The sequence below is a fragment of the Sturnira hondurensis genome, unplaced genomic scaffold (genome assembly GCF_014824575.4).
Source record: "Sturnira hondurensis isolate 20B ecotype Veracruz unplaced genomic scaffold, ASM1482457v3 Scaffold0019978, whole genome shotgun sequence".
NCBI lineage: Eukaryota > Metazoa > Chordata > Mammalia > Chiroptera > Phyllostomidae > Sturnira > Sturnira hondurensis.
The window spans coordinates 150,070-168,206 of NW_028092609.1; the positions used below are offsets into that span (position 1 = coordinate 150,070).

Here is an 18,137-nt window from a genome sequence, read left to right on the forward strand (position 1 = left end):
AGGGACCCTAGGAGGAAGTCCCATGATGGGAGGAGCAGGGCACCCAGGGGTCAGAGAGAGTGGCCTTCAGCAGTCTGGCCCCGCCTCCCACCCACAGAAAAACCAGGAACCTGACCTGTGCACCCGACATTTAAGGGGGCGGGGGGTGGGGAGGGTGGTTGTGGACCAAGCCCAACACTGCACCTGGAGCAGTGCAGCCAGTGTGAGCCCCTCACCGACACGGTCCCCGTGCAGAGTCTGCCCCCAAATCCACGTGTGGGGCCCTGACTCTCCATTGGATGGGACTTGGAGGCAGGGTGTTTGGGAAGTAACTTGAGTCACGTGAGGCTATAAGGGAGGGGCCGAGGTCCCATAGGACCCAGTGGCCCCTGGCTCTCTCCCAGGAAAGGCCACCCAAGGGAAGAGCAAGGCCTCTCCAGACACTGTCCAGAGGGCGTTGTGCCCTCAGACTTCTGGCCACCGGCACTGCAGGGTCACACCCTCTGCTGGTGAAGCCCCCTGTCTGGGGTATCTTGTCACGACAGCCCCCACCCCCCGCCACTGCGCCCCTCAGTCAGTGACCTGAACACACATGAAACAGATCCACGGAAACCACATCCTCATTCGAACACGCGTCACGGTCACACCACAAGCCCCCACTCAAGAGGAGAGCCGGCAGTGTGGTCTGCTGCAGCTGTTTATTTAGAAGTCTACAAACTGGGGATTTCAAGAAAGATTCACAAAATACTCGGTTGAAACCGCATTTCTGGTTCAGCGAATTTCAAGTACATGTCACTCCTCCGAACAATATACTCTAGAGCTGTCTAAAACACAGCCACATTACTTTATTCATTTACACACATTCTGTTAATTTTTTGAAAATGAAGATTAAGATAAAAAATATTGACAAAACTGCCCGATCACAGCTACTACTTTCCCACACACTAAAGTGTTTCCGTGTGTCTTCCCGCCGCTCTCACTGTCAGTCCTGGGCACTCCGCCCACCCCTGAACACACGCGGGGGCCACGCCCACGCGGCCTCGTCAAAGGTTAGTTCTCCCGGCGACGCAGAGGCTTGGGTTTGTCACAGCCTCGCGGGAAACTGTTTCTGAATTTACAGGTCACACAAAATACACCATTTACAAGGGGACAGATGCCTTTAAACGTCATTTTGAAACCCCTTCCTATGTGGAAGTACAAAGGAAGCAATACACCCCATTAGGCACTGGGCATTTTCGGTCCTTCATTTTTATCCTTTGCTCCATTTTTTAACGAAATGTGTGTTGTGAGGTGCGTTCCCCGAGGCCCGCCTGGCGTCAGCTGGCTCTGGGGGCCCCCAGCCTGCAGGTCGTGTGTGTGCAGACCCCCATGAAGGCTCTCTGTCCTTGGGCAGGTGAGAGGCGCTTGAGTCCCCAGGCCCCCAGCGGTTAGAACCAAAGATTCCAAGAAAGCACGGCAAGGATACGCACCCAAGGATACACACGGATACACCGAAGGGAGGGCACGTGCAGGAAGGAACACAAACAGATATGACAATAAAGCTTCTACTGCATCAAGAGAAATGTTACAAGTCAGCAAGGTGGATATGCTACCTGAGACGGCAGCTAAACAGTCTGCAAAACTGGCCAGTCTTCACTGCAGTCCGCATGGTGGCCACGGGTTCACCGGGGAGGAATGTCTCCACGAAACACGGGACATCGGGGCTAAGAACCGTAACGGTCCTAAAGAGAGAGGGCCCGGGAGACAGTCACAAACCCTCTGCAGGGCTCTGCACCCCCACCACACGGCCCTGCCAGGCGCTGCTCACGGGGACTCCGGTCGGCCGCGGGTGCCCCATGCAGGCGACTGTGCAGCTCCTGGGCCGGGGGCGGGGGGCACGGGGGCAAAGTGTCTGGGCGGGCGGGCGGGCAGCACAGGCCGAGGGCCAAGCCCCGGGAGGCAAGTCTGACGGGAGGAAGGGAACTCTCTGGGGGCCGAACCCTGACGCGGGTCCCGCTGAGTGAAGCAACGGGGCAACGGGAGAACGCGGCTGTGGTCCTGCCTCCTCAGCCACAGGCAGGGATACAGAAAGGGGTGAACTGTGAAATGGGGACAACCGTCTATAAATCAGGGATGTCACCTACTCAGAAGGACTGCTGGGGGCTCAGCTGCCCTTCGGGACACGGAGGGGCTCCGCACTGTAACCAGAAACCCTGTCACCAGCAGAGAGGTCCAGGTCACACTGCAGCAGCCACATGGATGAAACCACGGTCTCGCTTTCCAGCCCTTGGGGACGGGGTGAATGTGAACCCTCTGGCACGCCGCAATCGTCCCCACGCTCTGCTCACCTGAATTGAAGTCATGACTCCGTTAGCAAAGACAGACAGCTTCCCGGCCACAGACCTCACCCCCTGCTTCAGCTGGGCCATGTCGGGGGCGGTGGGCAGCACGTTCGTGAGGTTGTAGCTTCCTGCACACAGAGTGGACGCTGGCTTGTCACTCTGCCCTGGCCGCACGACCAGTGCCAGGCACGCGGTGACTTCAGATCTTATGGGCCCCTCCCCACCCTCACCCCCACCTGCGGTCCAGGGAGGGGACCTGCACTGGGGTCAGGAGGCGGGTTGCGGCACCAGCCCCACCACCCTGCACGTGCCCCCAGCTGCACACCCCTGTGGGGAGACGTGGCTTGGGGTCCGAAGACCGCCGCGGGTGCATTACTGGCACAGGCGCGTCCAAGCCGTGTGCCTCTGGAGGGGTTCCTACCCTCTGGACGCCTATTTCCTCCGGGTACTTAACACAAGACCTGATAAGGAAGGATTCAGTGGATAGTGGACGGACTCCTGTGGTTTTGTGAGCTCAGCGTCCCTTCCCCCCTCTTTTGGGAAAGCCCCCCCCCCCTGCCAACGGATGGGCACAGGGCCCAGGCCTGGCCCAGCAGGGCCCTCCAGGGGTTGCGTACTGTCAGCGAGGAGAGCCGCCTGCTGGCTCTGAGGCTACTGGCGGGGCTGCTGCGCCACAGCAGCTGGGGCTGGGGCTGTTCTCCGCCCCCCCCCCCCCCCCCGCCTCCAGGGCGGGCAGAGGGATCCCCTTGACAGGAAACCAGGCCCACCCAGGGAGGTGAGCTGAAGGGGTGGGCCTGTCCCTATGCGGCTGTGGGGGTCTGAGCCGAGCTGCTCCCTCCAGGCCTCCCGGGCACAGAGGCCATCCCCTCACCCCTCTGCCGAGGCCGGTGGCAGCCGGGGTTCTCTTGCTGAGTTCCGGCTGCCCCAGTGTGTACACTAGCACACTGCCCTCGCCAGGGGCGAAGGGTGCCAGCCTACCACCACGAAGCTAACAGCCAGGACTTGGTGGTGACCTTGTGCCACACAACCGCAGTCACACGCTGGAGGGGCTCGGGGGCTGTGCATGAACCCGAACCTACGGGTCCTCCAGGGAGCCCAGCCCAGCTACCCCCTGCGCTCCACCCGCCTGCTCCTCAGGCGGCAGAAGCCAGGTCCCCCCCAGAGAACAAGAGGGCAGGGACAGGCTTACCCTCCCTGATGCTCCCAGGACCCTGCCCCCTGGGGAGGGGCTGTAAGGGCCCCTCCCTTTGCCTCCAGCAGACTCTTTACAATTCTGTGGGCTTTTGTCGACGACAGAGCAGAAGCCCAGCCGCGTGACGGGATCAGGGTTTGAATCCTGACTCGGTCACTCCCCCGCAGCCAAGCCTGTAAAACAGGTCTTTCCAGGAACCATGGAGCCCACATGGGGTCCTGAGCATGAAGGGTCAGGGTCCCAGTGTCACCACTGCACAGGGCGGTCCTGTGTCGCTGCGTAGGTGTGGACAGAGGTCAGCGGTGGTGGCCTCAGAGGCGGCACCTCCACCTATGACAAACCTCCAACCCAGGGAACGTTCAGAGAGGAGGGCACAGTGGAGGCAGGACCACAGCCCTTCCACCACTTGGCCCCCTCAGACCCTGCCCGGGTCTGGGCAGAGCTGCTGGGGGACAGCAATCCCTCGCTGACGGTCGGTCCCCAGGTGCCCTGCGATCCCCAGGGGGATGGCTGACAGATCCCCATGTCACTCCTCTCCACCCCTTCTCCGCAGAGAACTCCCGAATTCTAAGCCTTGCAGCAAACTCTGTCCAAGTGACAGAGTTCAGGTCACTAGGATGTGGGCAGAAGTGCCTGCTCTCTCCCTCCCTCCTGCCCTTACGCAGGCTGACAGCTGGGCTGGCGCAGCCATATTGGGCATGAGGCGAAGTAGAGAATGCAGGTCGTGAACGACAAGATGAAAGGGGCCCGGGTTCCTGGCGCCGGGAACACAGTGCCCCGGTCCCAAACTGCCTGCCCAGACACTGCATGAGGGAGGAACAGCCCCAGTCGGGGTGGCTTGGTGGACTGCGCACCGGCCTGGGCACAAAGGGTTGCCAGTCTGACTCCCAGTCGGGGCACACACCTGGGTTGCAGGCCAGGTCCCCAGGAGGGGGACACGTGAGAGGCAGCCACACATTGATGTTTCTCTCCCTCTCAAAAAAAAAAAAAAAGAGAGAGGAAGGAACAAACCCAGACCCGGTTTAGCCTCTGTTCTTGTGCATTTACTCACTTAACTGTCACTCACCGTCTAAACTCTCAGGCTCAGTCCCTGGGGCTCCCGGTCACCTCCCCACCAAAGTCTGGACCCTGAAGCGGGATGGGGAGGCAGGAAACTCCTCTCCACCTGCCTGTACCCTGTCCTAGAGGACTGAGGCTGGGGGAGTCACCTGCTCCATCTGCCCTGCCTGCCCCTGGGGCTTGGGAGGGGCCTGGGAGGACCCGCCCTGTGCCAGACCCTGAGAGGGCACTTTCTGTGTCAGACTCCATTTAAGCCTCTGTCACCCACGTGAGGAAGGTATCATCCACCCGCTTTCCAGAGGAGACTGAAAGCAGCGTGGGACGTTCAAGGTCTCCCAGTTAGGGGGTGGTCAGCGAGCCCTGGACTGTGACACCACCTAGATCAGACACCAGGTTCACACTGTGCTGGGGACACTCATCTGTGACAATGTTGCAGGAAGACGACTCGTCAGGTACCCTGGGGGGTGCTGCTTAATCACATGGCTCAGCCTCCTGACAGGCAAAGCCTGGAAGAGCGACTGGGCCTTGCCTGCCTGCAGAGGAGATGAGGGCCTCGAACGGCGGTTGTCGCCTCCGACAGTGCGACGTCCTCCACGGAGCGCACGCATTCCCGGCACGGACACGGCGTAGACCAACCCTTCCCGCCTTACCTGCTGCCTGCTTCCTCTGCTCATCAAACAGGTCGGCCGAGCTTATGGCGGAGCTCCCCGAAAGCCTCTCCAGCCGCGCCCGGGTTTCGTACTGGACGAGATGGGGAAAGGAGACGTCAGGCTCCAACTGCCACGAGGGACTTAGAGAAAGAGCTGCGGAGGGACCGCCGTTTCAACGTGTCCCATGGGCTCACTCCCTCCAACAGCTGCTGAAGGCCTCGCCATGGCAGGGCCAGTGGCCCGACGTTCACGTCGCGCAGGTCAGAGGCAGGCAGATCAGCCACCGCCACCACGGCCCAAGATTGGTACGAGGGGACACGCAGAGTGAGACAAGCCACCGCCAGGGGCCGCTCCAGGAAGCTCTCCCCCAACACCCATTCTGTGTTCTGCAACCGAACTCAAACCTGGTCAACTTTAAAGCAAGGCAGATTGTAGGGGCTGGGGAAAAGCCCAGTGACACTCTCAATATGCATTTTTTAAAAAAGATTTATTTATTTTTAGAGAAATGGAAAGGGATGGAGAAAGAGAGGAAAAGGAACACTGATTGGCTGCTTTTTGTCTGCGCCCTGACTGGAGACCGAACCTGCACCCCAGGAACGGCCCTTGACAGGGAACAGAACCAACAACACCCAACCAAGTCACGCTGGTCAGGTTCACTCTACATACTCTTAAAATGCGGTGGATGGTCTACCACTAAAAGTCAAATCGGTGCACTTCAGTAAAGATTTCTCTGGATGGCCCCAGACGTCTGGCTGCGCACTTGGAATCTCCAGGGGCTTCTTGCAAGCCCCCAACCCCGCCCCCGTCTCCACTGGAGGGTTGCTGCTCAGCAGACCCCACTAAGACTGGGCACAGGCACCTACAAGGAGCGACGTGACAGTCTGAAACAAACATACCCACCCTCCAAAAGCACACCCCCACGCTCCGTTTAACTGTGCTTAGGAACGACTGAACCACAGCTGTGTCAAAGTCACCACGAAATTATTAAAAGATGCTGAATGAACCTGGCTGGTGTAGCTCAGTGGATTGAGCACGGGCCTGCGAACCAGAGGATCGAGGTTCGATTCCCAGTCAGGGCACATACCTGGGTTGCAGGCCAGTTCCCGGCAGGGGACGCACAATACATTGTGTGTCCTTGGCAGAGGCAACCATACATTGATATTTCTCTCCCTCTCTCCTTCCCTTCCCCTCTAAAGATAAATAAATAAAAATATTTTTAAAAAAAGATGCTGAATGGGTACTGAAAAAGGGTATGGAAAAGACATTGATGGCTACTCAGAACACTGAGGATGGAGAGGAGGGACAGAGGAGACGGCCCCTGCCCCAGCCCCTGCCCCAGCTGGGGAGCAGGGTGTGGTGGTTGGTCAGGAAGCCCTGGGGGCAGGTCCTCCTCCCGCCGTCTGGGTGAGGGGCTTCCCACCCATGCGGCACCCATCGCCTGCTCCGGGGGACCCACGCAGAAACTCTCCAACACTCACCTCAGCCTGGGCTTGCCTTCCAAAGTACATATCTGATGAAATAGCTTTGACGTTGCCAAACTTCTTCTGGGCCTCATCTGTATTTTCAACTGGCTCGTAGTCTGGCTTGCGGCGAGTAGTAGGTCTACAGTTGGAAACAGCCAAAGTAGGAGAGACATTAGCAAGCTGGCAGAGGAGGAGTGCCCGCCGCCACCCTGCTATGTGGAATTTGATGTCCCCCACAGATGAGGGAGAGCCCAGCACACCCCTGGGGCACAACAGCCAAGCCTGTGCACATTAAAGAAGGTGAAAGAAACGGCTTCCCTTTGCCCGCATCATCCCTCCCCCAAGGTGGCACAGATCGGCGCCCAGAGAGGCCCACCTTGGGGCAAGTGAGAGCCTCCCGTGGGGGCAAGGGAGAGGGCGGTGAGTGGGTGCTGGTCTCCCCAGCTGTGTGGGACGTGGCCGAGGGCTGGGAGAGGCGGGGAACGCATCAAGGGCACGTGGGTCCTACTAAGCTCCTTGCAGACTCCATGAAGAGGCCCGCTCACAGGCTGCCGGCACACTCCGTCTGCGGCGCTCCCAGCAGGTGCACTGGGGCCGTCCAGGGCTCTCTGTGCCCCCCCCGCACCCCTCCCCCCACAGCCCGCTCCCTGCACGTGCAGCTGGTGGGGACAGGCCTCTGCGGAAAGCCAGCCTGACGCCGTGGGGCTGGGGGAAGCACACGGACGTGAGCGGTTCAGGGCTCCACCCTCGGAGACAAATGGGAGGCTCTCGGCACCCAGCATGGCTTGGCGGGACTGAGAGAAGACACACCATCCTCCAAATTCACCCGGGGAAGGAGTGAGGAGTGAGGCAGAGGGCACCGTAGAAAGGGTCTGAGAGAGCCTCACAGGCCGAGCAGGGCTGGCGCTGGACAAGACTCGGAGGGACGTGAAAGATCAAGGGAAGAGGACACCACGAAGGGACAGTCAGCTTCCAGGAACTGGCCCCAAAGAGCTTCCCGACAAAGAATTCAAAATCCTTGTCATAAGGAAGCTTCTCTGCCTACAAGAATGCAGAAAAACAACTCCACAAAACCTGGAATGTAATCACACATAACAAAAGAAGTTCAAGAGACAGGGAAATCACAAAGCAGGACCACAAAACCCCAAACCTACGGGCTGAAGAATACAATGAAAAACAACAGAGAGCGCCCACGGCGGAACCTGATCAAGCAGAGGCAAGAACCTGTGAACTCAGAGGTAACGTATCTAAAACTATCCTGTCAGAAAGAAAAGAACGAGGGTGAAGAAAGCCAAAGGCATCATGGGACACCGTCCAGCAAACAACCGCTACCTTATGGGAGGTGGGGAAGAGAGGGCGGAAAGGACAGAACGCGAATTTAAAGAAATAATGGCTAAATACTTCCCCAACCTGGAGAGAGAGACAGACATCCAGGTAGATGAAGCTCATAAATCCCCAAACAGATTCAATCTAAAAAGGTCTTCACCAAGATCCATTATAACAAAACTGCCACAAGTCAAAAACAAAGAGAATTTTGAAAGTAGCCAGAGCAAAGGGGCGTGTCACGTGGCGGGAACTCCGGGACGGCTGCCAGCAGCTTCTCGGCAGAGCCTGGCCGGCAGGGAAGCCGCGCAGGCGCGCCGCAGGGCAGAGGTGAACTGCCAATCATCCGACTGTCTCAAGAGAAGGCTAAAAGGAGTCCTTCAAGCCTAAACGAAAGGCTGCTAATTAGTAACGCGAAATATACCAAGTATAAANAAAACTGCCACAAGTCAAAAACAAAGAGAATTTTGAAAGTAGCCAGAGCAAAGGGGCGTGTCACGTGGCGGGAACTCCGGGAAGGCTGCCAGCAGCTTCTCGGCAGAGCCTGGCCGGCAGGGAGGCCGCGCAGGCGCGCCGCAGGGCAGAGGTGAACTGCCAATCATCCGACTGTCTCAAGAGAAGGCTAAAAGGAGTCCTTCAAGCCTAAACGAAAGGCTGCTAATTAGTAACGCGAAATATACCAAGTATAAAACGCACCGGTAAAGGCGCACGCAGAATACTGTAACGGTGGTGTGTAAATCACTTAACGCTAGTATAAAGGTTAAAGGCAAAAGTGGTAAAAACAACTACAGCAACAACGGTTTGTTAGTGGACGGGCTGTCAGTGAAGGCGCAACATAAAAAGAGGCAAACTGGTGTCACAGACACAAAATGCAGGTGGGGGAGTGAGAGAGTTTTGTCTGTCACCTAAGTCAGGCTGTTCCCAGTCTAGAACATGCTGCTGTAGCTGTGTCCTACGTCAGCCTCGTGGCAATGGAGACACAGAAACCTGCGGTAGACACGACAGAGATGAAGAGAAAGGAACCAAATCCCAAAGACAGCGAGAGAGGAGGAAATAAGAAAACTGCAAAATGAGCAGAAAATAATGAGATGGCAATAGTAATCTTACCAATCAACAGTAACTTTAAATGTAAATGGATTAAATTCTTGTATCAAAAGACAGAGTGGCTGAATGGATTTAAAAAACCAAAACAATCAAACAAAAAAAAAAACCAAGCCTGGGGGATGTGGCTCGGTTGGGTGGAAAGTCCCTGGAGTTGTGGTTCGACTCCCCTCAGGGCTCACGGCTGGGTTGTGGGTTCGGTCCCTAGTTTCGGTGCCTGCAAGGGGCAACCAGTCAGTGTGTCTCCCCCCCCCCCCCCCCCCCCCCCCGCCTTCTCTCTAAAATCACTAAGCAAGCCCTCAGGTGAGGGTTAAAAATACCAGACACAACCACTGCTGCCTACCGGGACTTGTCTGAGCTTCAAGGACACACGCAGGCTGGAAGGAAAAAGGAGAAAGATACGCCATGTCAGGGGAAGCCAGAGTGGCGCAGGGCAGCCGTATTTATCTAAGACAAAACAGACTTTAAGTCAAAAACTGTAACAGGAGACAAAGGTCACCAAACAATGACAAAGGGTCAATTCATCACACGGAGATAGCAGCTGCAGACACGCGCCCGCCCGCGTGGGAGCACGGAGCGTGCTGAGCAAAACCTAACAGGTCTGAAGGGAGAACAGATGGCGCCCCAACGGCAACGGACTTCGTACCCCACTCTCAGCCACGGACACATCACCCAGGCAGAAAACCGGGGCGGGATGCTGGACCTGAACTGCACACCGGACCGAACGGGCCGACGGAACCGTCGAGGACATTCCACCCAAAGGCGGCAGGACACACATCCTGGAGCGCTGGACACACGGAACATTCTCCAGGACAGACCACGTGTTAGGTCACAGAACAAATTTAAGTCGTATCTTAGGTCTTAACAAACTGAAGAAGACTGAAGTCATATTAAGTATCTTTCCAACCACAGTATATAACAGTAGAAATCAACAGCAGGGGGAAAACCAGAACATTCACAAATATGTAGAGAAATTAACACATTCCTGAACAACCACAAGGCCAAAGAAGAAATTTAAGAATGTCTTGAAACCAGTGAAAATGGAAATGCGACAAACCAAGACGTCTGGGAGGCAGCAAGAGCGGTTCTGAGAATGTTCACCGCCAACGGGCACGCGAGACGGGGCTCCATGTCACCGACCATCTGGTGCACACGAACCAACGCCGCAAGGGGGTGGCCCCACGCCCAGCGCAGCGGCCGGCATCCAAAAGGCAGAGCTGTGCTGCCGGGCTCGGGAGGAAGGAGCCACGCACACCGCCGCTGGGGAGGGCACTGGGACGGCCACCTCGGAAACCAGTGCGGCAGTCCCTAAAAACCCAGAAATATCTTAGGATGAGGGACCCTGCTCCTGGGTGTATGTTCGGAGGGGATGAAGTCAGTGTGTGGGAGAGACGCTGCAACCCCACGCTCGCTGGAGCACAACTCAACGACAGCAGGGCGTGGAGACGCCCGAGTGTCTGTCAGCAGGGCAGGCGTAAGGCAAACAGGGACACGCACGCGCACACACACACAGTGGGTGTTGTTTTATCGTAAAAAAGAACCCTGCCATTTGTGACAACATGGGTGAACTGGAGGACACTGTGTTAAGCTAAATTAACCAGAGAAAGACAAATGCTATGTGAACCATCTATAAGTAGAATCTAACATTTTTTAAAAAGTTGGACTCGTAGAAACAGAGAGCAGAGTGGTGGGGGGTGGGGTGCAGGACAACGGGCAGATGTTGGCCTAAAGGGCCCATTCGCATTTACCAGGCGGGTGAGTTCTGGGGCTGAGAGGTCGGCATGGCGACCACAGCTAACAACACAGTGGTCTGCGCTGGGAACTGGTGAAGGGGGTAGATCTCGTGTTCTCAGGACACACAGACACGCACACACAGACATGCACACACAGACACGCACACAAAACAGACAAAACCCCAGCAAGTGAGGTTAAACTAGTATGAGGTGAGGCAAACGTGTTTCTTACTTATAATGTGCACACACGCCACTTTGCTTTTTAAAAAAGCCAACAGGCCACTTTTAAAAAGCCTGAAAATCCTAGTAAACAAAAATCAGTACACACCCAAACCACACAACAGCGGGAGGAAGTCTCCACATCAAACAGGCCTATCGTCTCGCTCTCAGCCCCACAGGCGCCGAGCAAACACTGAACACACCGTGTGCACCTGGCACACGGCTCCACACTACAGGGGGCGCAGAACAAGTCGGGTGCACGTGCGCCCCAGTCTCCCAGGACAAGCCTTGGTTGTGCCTGCTGTTCCAAGGTGACCCGACAGTGTCGCCCTGCACTGTCAACGCTCCCCGGTGTGGACAATGAATCAAACAGTCCTTCACCCATAATGCCCCCTAACTGGAGGCAGCTCTTCGCCAGGTGAGTGGGTGAACAGACTCAACGATAAAGAGGCAAGAACACAAGTGCGTGGATGAATCCCCAGGCACCAAGAAAAGTCAAAAAGTCTCAACAGACTGGTTTCTGCGTAATTCTGTTTAGAGCACCTTCTGGGAAAAGTAAAGTCAGAAAACAGCCCTGGGTGCCAAGAACACCCGTGAAGCAGAGGAACAAACTCATTCAGGAGCCCGGAGACACCCCCAGAGGGGACGGCCGCACTGCCAGCCCCTCGCACCTGTCGGGGGGCCCTGTGGCTTTCGGAGCCGCGTCAGGGTCTCTGATGCCCTTCTTCTTCCAGTAGGCGTCTGAGCCGTCGTCCCAACTAGAGAAAGAGCTGCTCCTTACCTCCACCGGCTCCTCAAAGTACCTGTAAGACAAAGAGCAGAACAGGGACTCTGGGTGACCTCGCTGAGCCCACCCACCCACGCCCGGCGTGCGGTGACTGCATTCTCAGGCTCCCTGAAATGGGGGGGTAGCCCTGGGTCCGCCGCATGAGACAGCAGCAGACAGGCGGCGAGTCACGGCCACAGTGCCCTGCTCGCCTGTCCGTTCTTCCATCAATTTCCAGGGGCTGCAGCCTTGGGCAGGGGAAGCCTCTGTCTATCTGGACAATCAAGGTGCCACCAAAGGACGGACAGGTGGTCTGGACGGACAGTCCCCTGCACCCTCAGCTGACTTCAGTGACCGAGGAGGAGCATTGGCTGTATTAAGACTGGGGGGATGTTGTCACTGCAGCAAACCTAGTCTATCCCCACAGCACGAGACACCTTTAAGTTCAGCCCACTGCGGGTTAGGCATTCGTGTTTGTGGCATCCCGTCCCGCCGAGTTAGGTAGTCACAAGTGACACTGCTGGGCCTGGGATGTGGCCGCATCCGAGGAGCTCCGTGTCGGCAATCCCTGCCACGTGAGCCACAGGGTATGGCTTCGGTCCTAACAGTACCTTCCACGTCACATAAATGATGCTCATCGGCCTGCTCTGGAGTCGGGACACAGAGCTACGAATTGTTGAAACGGACCGAAATGGAGCGTAGCGCAGAGGCCCCTTCAGACTGGAGTTGCGGCCTTGACCTGCAGACTCAGAGAGCCGCCCTTCTGCGTCCAGCTACACTCTAACTTGCTGAGCATCCCCAACAAGGTCACTGCCCAGAGGCCAGCTCAGCTGCTGCTCAGCGTTGAGTCCCATGCAGTGAGAGAAAATCGCAGACTGTGATGCCCTGGCCTCGAAGCTGGTTGGAGGACCAGCTCATACAGCAAGAGGTCGCAAGTTGATTTCCGGTCAGAGCGCGTAGGAATAACAACTGACTGATGTTTCCCTCTCACAGCAATGTTTCTCTCTCTCTCTTTCCCTCTCTCTAAAAATAAATACAATCTTAAAGCAAAGAAGAATATAAAACAAAAAGGCAGGGACCCTGATGAGCTAAGACTTGCAGGGGGAAGGTAAGAACAAAAATACCCTTTTTCGTGGTAGAAACAAAAAAAAGAGAGCAGGGGTGAATCTGCTGTTTGAGACAGTGTGAATTTATGTGGGTAATGGAGAGAAAGCGGAATTTCCAATTCCGCCTTCTCTGGCAAGAGGGTCATCACGAACAAATGTCGCCAGGCCAGCCTTCTCTCTGGCAGGAGAACGTGAAGCATCCCAAGTGCGTCTGGACTCCAGCTAGAAGCTGGCCAGGCACCCCTGTGCGGACCAGTGGGGGAGCCCGGAGCCAGGGGCTCTGGCTGGAGGGACAGCCAGCCGTCGCCATTCTGGGCAGAGACCAAGGCAACGAAGTGACCAGACGTCATCCCAGAGAAAGGAGGTTTGAAAGGTGTGGCGTGTGTGTTAGCCTGGAGAGTTACCTTCAAATATGTGAGGGACTTACTTGTAAGGGCCCAAGGGAAAGAACTAAGACCGATTCAGTGGAGAACGTAACATGTACTCTGTAAGTACCTACGGGGGGCGGCCCCCTTTTGGTGAAGGTACAGGGCAGGGAGACATAGTCCCTGCTCTTGTGAGGCTGGCAGGTTTGCGCTCAGAATCCCAGGGAGGTGAGTACAAAGGGACTGAGGAGCAGGAGGAGGAGGGGGAGGGGCTGCACAGTCTCCTGGGGGGACGTGGGGCACGGCAGGGACGGTTGGAACATCCAGGGTCTTCAAAACCCTGAGGAACTGGGACTCGGGAGTTTGTAGACTGGACGCCACTGTAAGGAAATAAAATACTCATGCACATAAACCAACGCGATGGAGTGAAGTGGCGTCAGATTTTCAGAAAACGACTGAGTTACGCACAACGGCAGCCTCCGGATCTCATCCCCAAGTCCTGGTGGACTTTCTCAGGCTCCAGTTTCCAGATCTTAGTCCTCGACAACCTGCACTTCAAACTCTGCCTCCACTCGCCCTCAGGATCCCTCCCGGGGGCGCCCTGGCGTCGCAGGTCCGAGTTAGAGACCGAGCTGGTCGGCCCTCCTGAGGGCCACACTGCCGTCAGAGGGCTGAGCAAGCTGTTCTAGTCTCCCCATTTTGGACTCGATACTCAACTGCATTGCCTATGTCCCGGAAATAATGAACTCAATAAAAACCAGAAAACAAAGACATGGCTGACCTTATTTTTAATAGAAATAGCACTCTTCCATAATTCATAACATTCGAGTTCTAATGGGCTAATGAATAATTCGGAAGCAACGAGAGCTCTCCGTGGGACGACCGGGCCTGCCGAGGCCCGAGGGCGCCCCTGCTCTGCTCACGGCGGGTCCGGCCCAGGCCCGGTCAAGGCCAGCGCTGCCTCCCGACAAACAACACGCCAAGGGCTCGCTGGCAGGAATCCAGCGAGCGCAGTCTGTATAAAAACACCATCTGCTCCCAGGTTTCAAACATAAATAACTGTTTCATAGCAACGAAGGCCTTTAGGGCTAACTCCTCCGACCAGGCTCCCGGGGGCGGAGAAGCCTGCAGCAGCCCGGACCTGCCGACCAGCAGGCGAAGCCCCTCGGGGGGAGCCTATCGGTGGCCAGGAGCAGGGATGCTCTCCTGAAGTTTCTTAGGGACGCTTCCTGCCCCCGCTGGGCCACGCAGCAGCAGTACTGACTTGACCCGAGACTTGCTTCCTTTACTTCCCAAGGGGCGAATGGCGAACCCACATTATTACCCAGAGTCCTCTGACCACACGTGCTCCCTCGCCACGTGTGTGGCTGACATGCTCTGATCTGCACGTAGCTTCCGCGCCAAGTCCAGCCCCTCCTTTGACCCGGCAGGACAAGCATGTAGATAACTCTCGAAGGCACGGCCCGGGTGTTCCTGCTGAGTGAGCTGAGACTGGTTCGAGGCACCATTCGCTCCCAATGGGCAAGCAGGAGGCCCGCTGGCCCTCTGAAGGGCTGACGGCTAGTACCATGGAGCCAGCGATTTTTGTTTTTTGGGGTAAAATACCTGGACTTGAAATAGTTTGAAGCTCTACTAAGAGAGATTTTTAAGGATAGTGCTCTCCAGGCACTTGGATGAGGGAACAGTGAGCCCACAAGTGTCAGCGTGTGGAACCGCTCCAGCCTGTGCACCTGCCACACGCTCCGCAGCCCTTCGAGGAGGCTGCGTGGGGACCTGCTCATGAGCACCGCCCACTAACAACAGACACAGTTCCCCACACTGCTGGCTTGAGGGTGGCCCTCGCTGGGGTTTGCTGAAGGTCTAACAACAGTGATTAACACTTAGACGGAGCCGCGCGTCTCCTGACTCGGGTTCACATTACCAGCGGCAGGCAGACTGACATCGACGCCGGCCGAGCACAACCCCAACGCTCTACCTGGGTTACCCCGGGACCCTCGTACTCCCCGGGGAGGGGGCCGCGGCTGGTGTCCTGAACTCCCGGACCAGGAAGCTGCAGCACAAAGAGGTGGAATAACTTGGCGGAGGCCACACCGTCATGAAGCGACCGAGCCAGGTTTCCGACCCAGGTCGCCTGGCCCCTGGGCCTGGACGCTCAGCCCCTGGCTTCCCAGCTGCCACCGGCCACTGCCAGTCGTACCCCATGTTCACGTGGCGCCTTTTCAGCAGGGCTCTCCCTGTGCTGGTCAGGTTGCTGGAGGAACCTCAGGGGTGAGGCGATTCAAGTTCAAACCCGTTCTCCCTGCCCCTGCAGCCCCTGGAGCCAGACGGCCGCACTCTCCACGGCTGGCTGCACACCTGACCAGACAGTGAGCGCGCAGGGACGGGGGAGGCTTTGTCCCGGGAGCCCTTCAGAGTGCCAGCAGTGTTTTCTTCATTTTGATTTTAATATTTTTTTAAAAGATTTTATTGTTTGTTTTTAGAGAGATGGGATGGGAAGGAGAAAGAAAAGGAGAGAAACATCAATGTGCAAGAGATACATCGACTGATTGCCTCTCGCATGCCCCCCACTGGGGACCTGGCCTGCAACCTGGGCTTGTGCCCTGACTGGGAATCGAGGAGACAACCCTCTGGTTCCCAGGCCGGCACTCAGTGCACTGAGCCGCACCAGCCAGGGCTAACGACAGTGTTGTTTGCTACTAAACACACACACACACACGGAGAATTTACCCACACTGTGCGCTGCCATGGGAGACTCCTGAGCTGGCATTCCCAAACCAGATGGCCACCTGAAGGCCAGCTATAAACGTTCTGACTCTGGAACTAAGACTGCAACTTAATATCCATCTTTGGGAGGTGGTGTGTTTCTCCTATTTCCCATTTTAGATGAACACAACTTTCCTACCTTATTATCAAATGTTTTCACATTAGCAAACATTGCCCACTTACAAATGTGTCCCCAACTTTTTTCAAAGGACACCCCTGACTCCAGCCAAAGGTTTTAAAAACAGTGAAGTAAACTGATCTGTATTTGCTTCTAACGCAAATAAATGAATATGTACATACTAGTCACTGCTTTTCAAAACAACACTTCACAGACCAGTCTGAACAGATTACCTTGAGCTGGAAGTAAAATAGGACTCGTCACTGTCTTCGCTGTGCTTTTTCCTCGGTGTTGCCACGACTGGCGTTTCCTGGTCGATGGTCTGCATGTCTGCCACTGCGGAATGTGAAATGCCACTTGGAAGAACAGAGCAAAATGGGAAAGAAATCACATATGTTTGCCCATAAAGACACTTGTGTTCACCAAGGCATGTTCTCGTCTATACTCGCACAAAAATTAATTGACTGGTGAGGTTATAAACGGGGACAATAAAAACTTTCTTTTTGGCATGGACATTAGTGAGGACTGTAACTAGTTACACAAAATACAGTCACACACTTCGGTTCCCCTGCGGCGTCCACTGAATGACAAGTCAGCCCCATTTCCCGTTTCCGAAGAATCAAATCAAGTTTTCACGCCACACTGAGCACTAGTGTAAAGCAAAACGTTCAAAGAAAAGAAGGAATACTAAGGAGACACTGCTCGGGTTGAATCCAGGCAGGACAAACCCACGTGGGATCAGCAGCCTGGTTCAAGCCCTGGAACCGAGAAGGCGAGCAGGCACATACCTCCTGCAGTGCCCGAGCCCCATGCCCAGTCTCTCGGATTCCGCCTTTTTCTGCCCGCTCATGGTCACCTTTTCTTCTTTCTTCATTTGAATTTCAAGGTCCTTATAGGCCAATCGTAAGGATGAAACGCTGCCAGAAAACCAAATGCTCCTTAATTCAGCTTTACTTCTGTGCCTTTCAGTTAAAATACTAAGCAAAATTAAATGTGTCACATAGTTTTAGCTTTGTGCTTCTTTCCACAAGTAACAATCACAATGGCAAGTTGGCATTTTTCAAAGGTCTTTTTTGGGTAGGTGCTCGAGATGATTCAGTTAAGTTCTAGTCGCTTTTGGTCACTGCCGAACCCACATTGCTGTCCTAGTTTATATTACCTACTACCATATTTAAGAGTAACTTATACGACCTACTATGTTTAACGATGTACACCAAAATTACTTCTACACAGGATAGTAAAAAGCAGAATTCCTTACTGGGCTGATAGTTTATTACACTCCCACACTGCACAGCACAGTATGAGGCTAGTTCATTGGTTCCTTCTGGTTTAAGACAACGCTGTGCGCACCTGACCTCAGGCACAGAGGAACTGGGAGGGCGGCCAACTGCAAGCGCTGCTCCGCTCCAGCGGCCCCTCCCCCCAGGCCCTCTGTGGGGACCAGGCCCCGAGCGCGACTGCAGCAGAACGGCCACCCCTCTGCCGGTAGATTTTTCTGTAGGGCCAGTTGGGAACTGGGTGTCTCCTTGTCAAACACCTGTCAAAAACACTGCACCAAAATGGTGGTGAACACAGCCCTGGCTCTCGCATTTCCGAACGTGCTACAGCGACTTCATTTTTCATAAACTGCCCCGAGTGGCCGTAACCAGAGCGTTTGGTCACCCGGAAGAGAGCGACCGCGCTTCAGGTCCCAAACGCAACCCGTCCACCGCACTGGGATGGCTACGCTGTCATCCACTTTATAAAGCTGTGCAAGATGTCACGAATTCCTCACAACCCAGGTACAGTATAACTTCGTGGTAACATGAATGCACTTCCGCATAGTAACAGGGAGCAACCGCAGCGTCTCTCGCTCAGAACAAGTAACTGTGCTTTCACTGTTTCCTTCCTGAGTCAATCAAGCAGGGCTTCATTTTGTCTTAACTTGGCAGTCTGTTTTCTTTACTACGGGTCCTACAGGGCAGGTGATGGCAATACAC

At 55.6% G+C, this 18,137-nt stretch overlaps 1 protein-coding gene across 1 annotated transcript in view; it reads right to left on the bottom strand.

Moving 5' to 3' along the window:
- Positions 1–658: 658 nt before the first annotated feature.
- The window catches only part of ARFGAP3 (ARF GTPase activating protein 3), a 42,958-nt gene continuing 25,479 nt past the window's right edge, over positions 659–18,137 (bottom strand). Inside the window, exons 10-16 of the mRNA XM_037028491.1 lie at positions 16,947–17,075; positions 16,392–16,514; positions 11,712–11,843; positions 6,680–6,803; positions 5,202–5,292; positions 2,307–2,428; positions 659–1,700 (exon numbers count right to left, since the gene is read on the bottom strand). Coding sequence (XP_036884386.1) covers positions 1,683–1,700; positions 2,307–2,428; positions 5,202–5,292; positions 6,680–6,803; positions 11,712–11,843; positions 16,392–16,514; positions 16,947–17,075 — 739 coding nt within the window. The 3' untranslated portion in view covers positions 659–1,682. The remainder of the gene's footprint in view (positions 1,701–2,306; positions 2,429–5,201; positions 5,293–6,679; positions 6,804–11,711; positions 11,844–16,391; positions 16,515–16,946; positions 17,076–18,137) is intronic.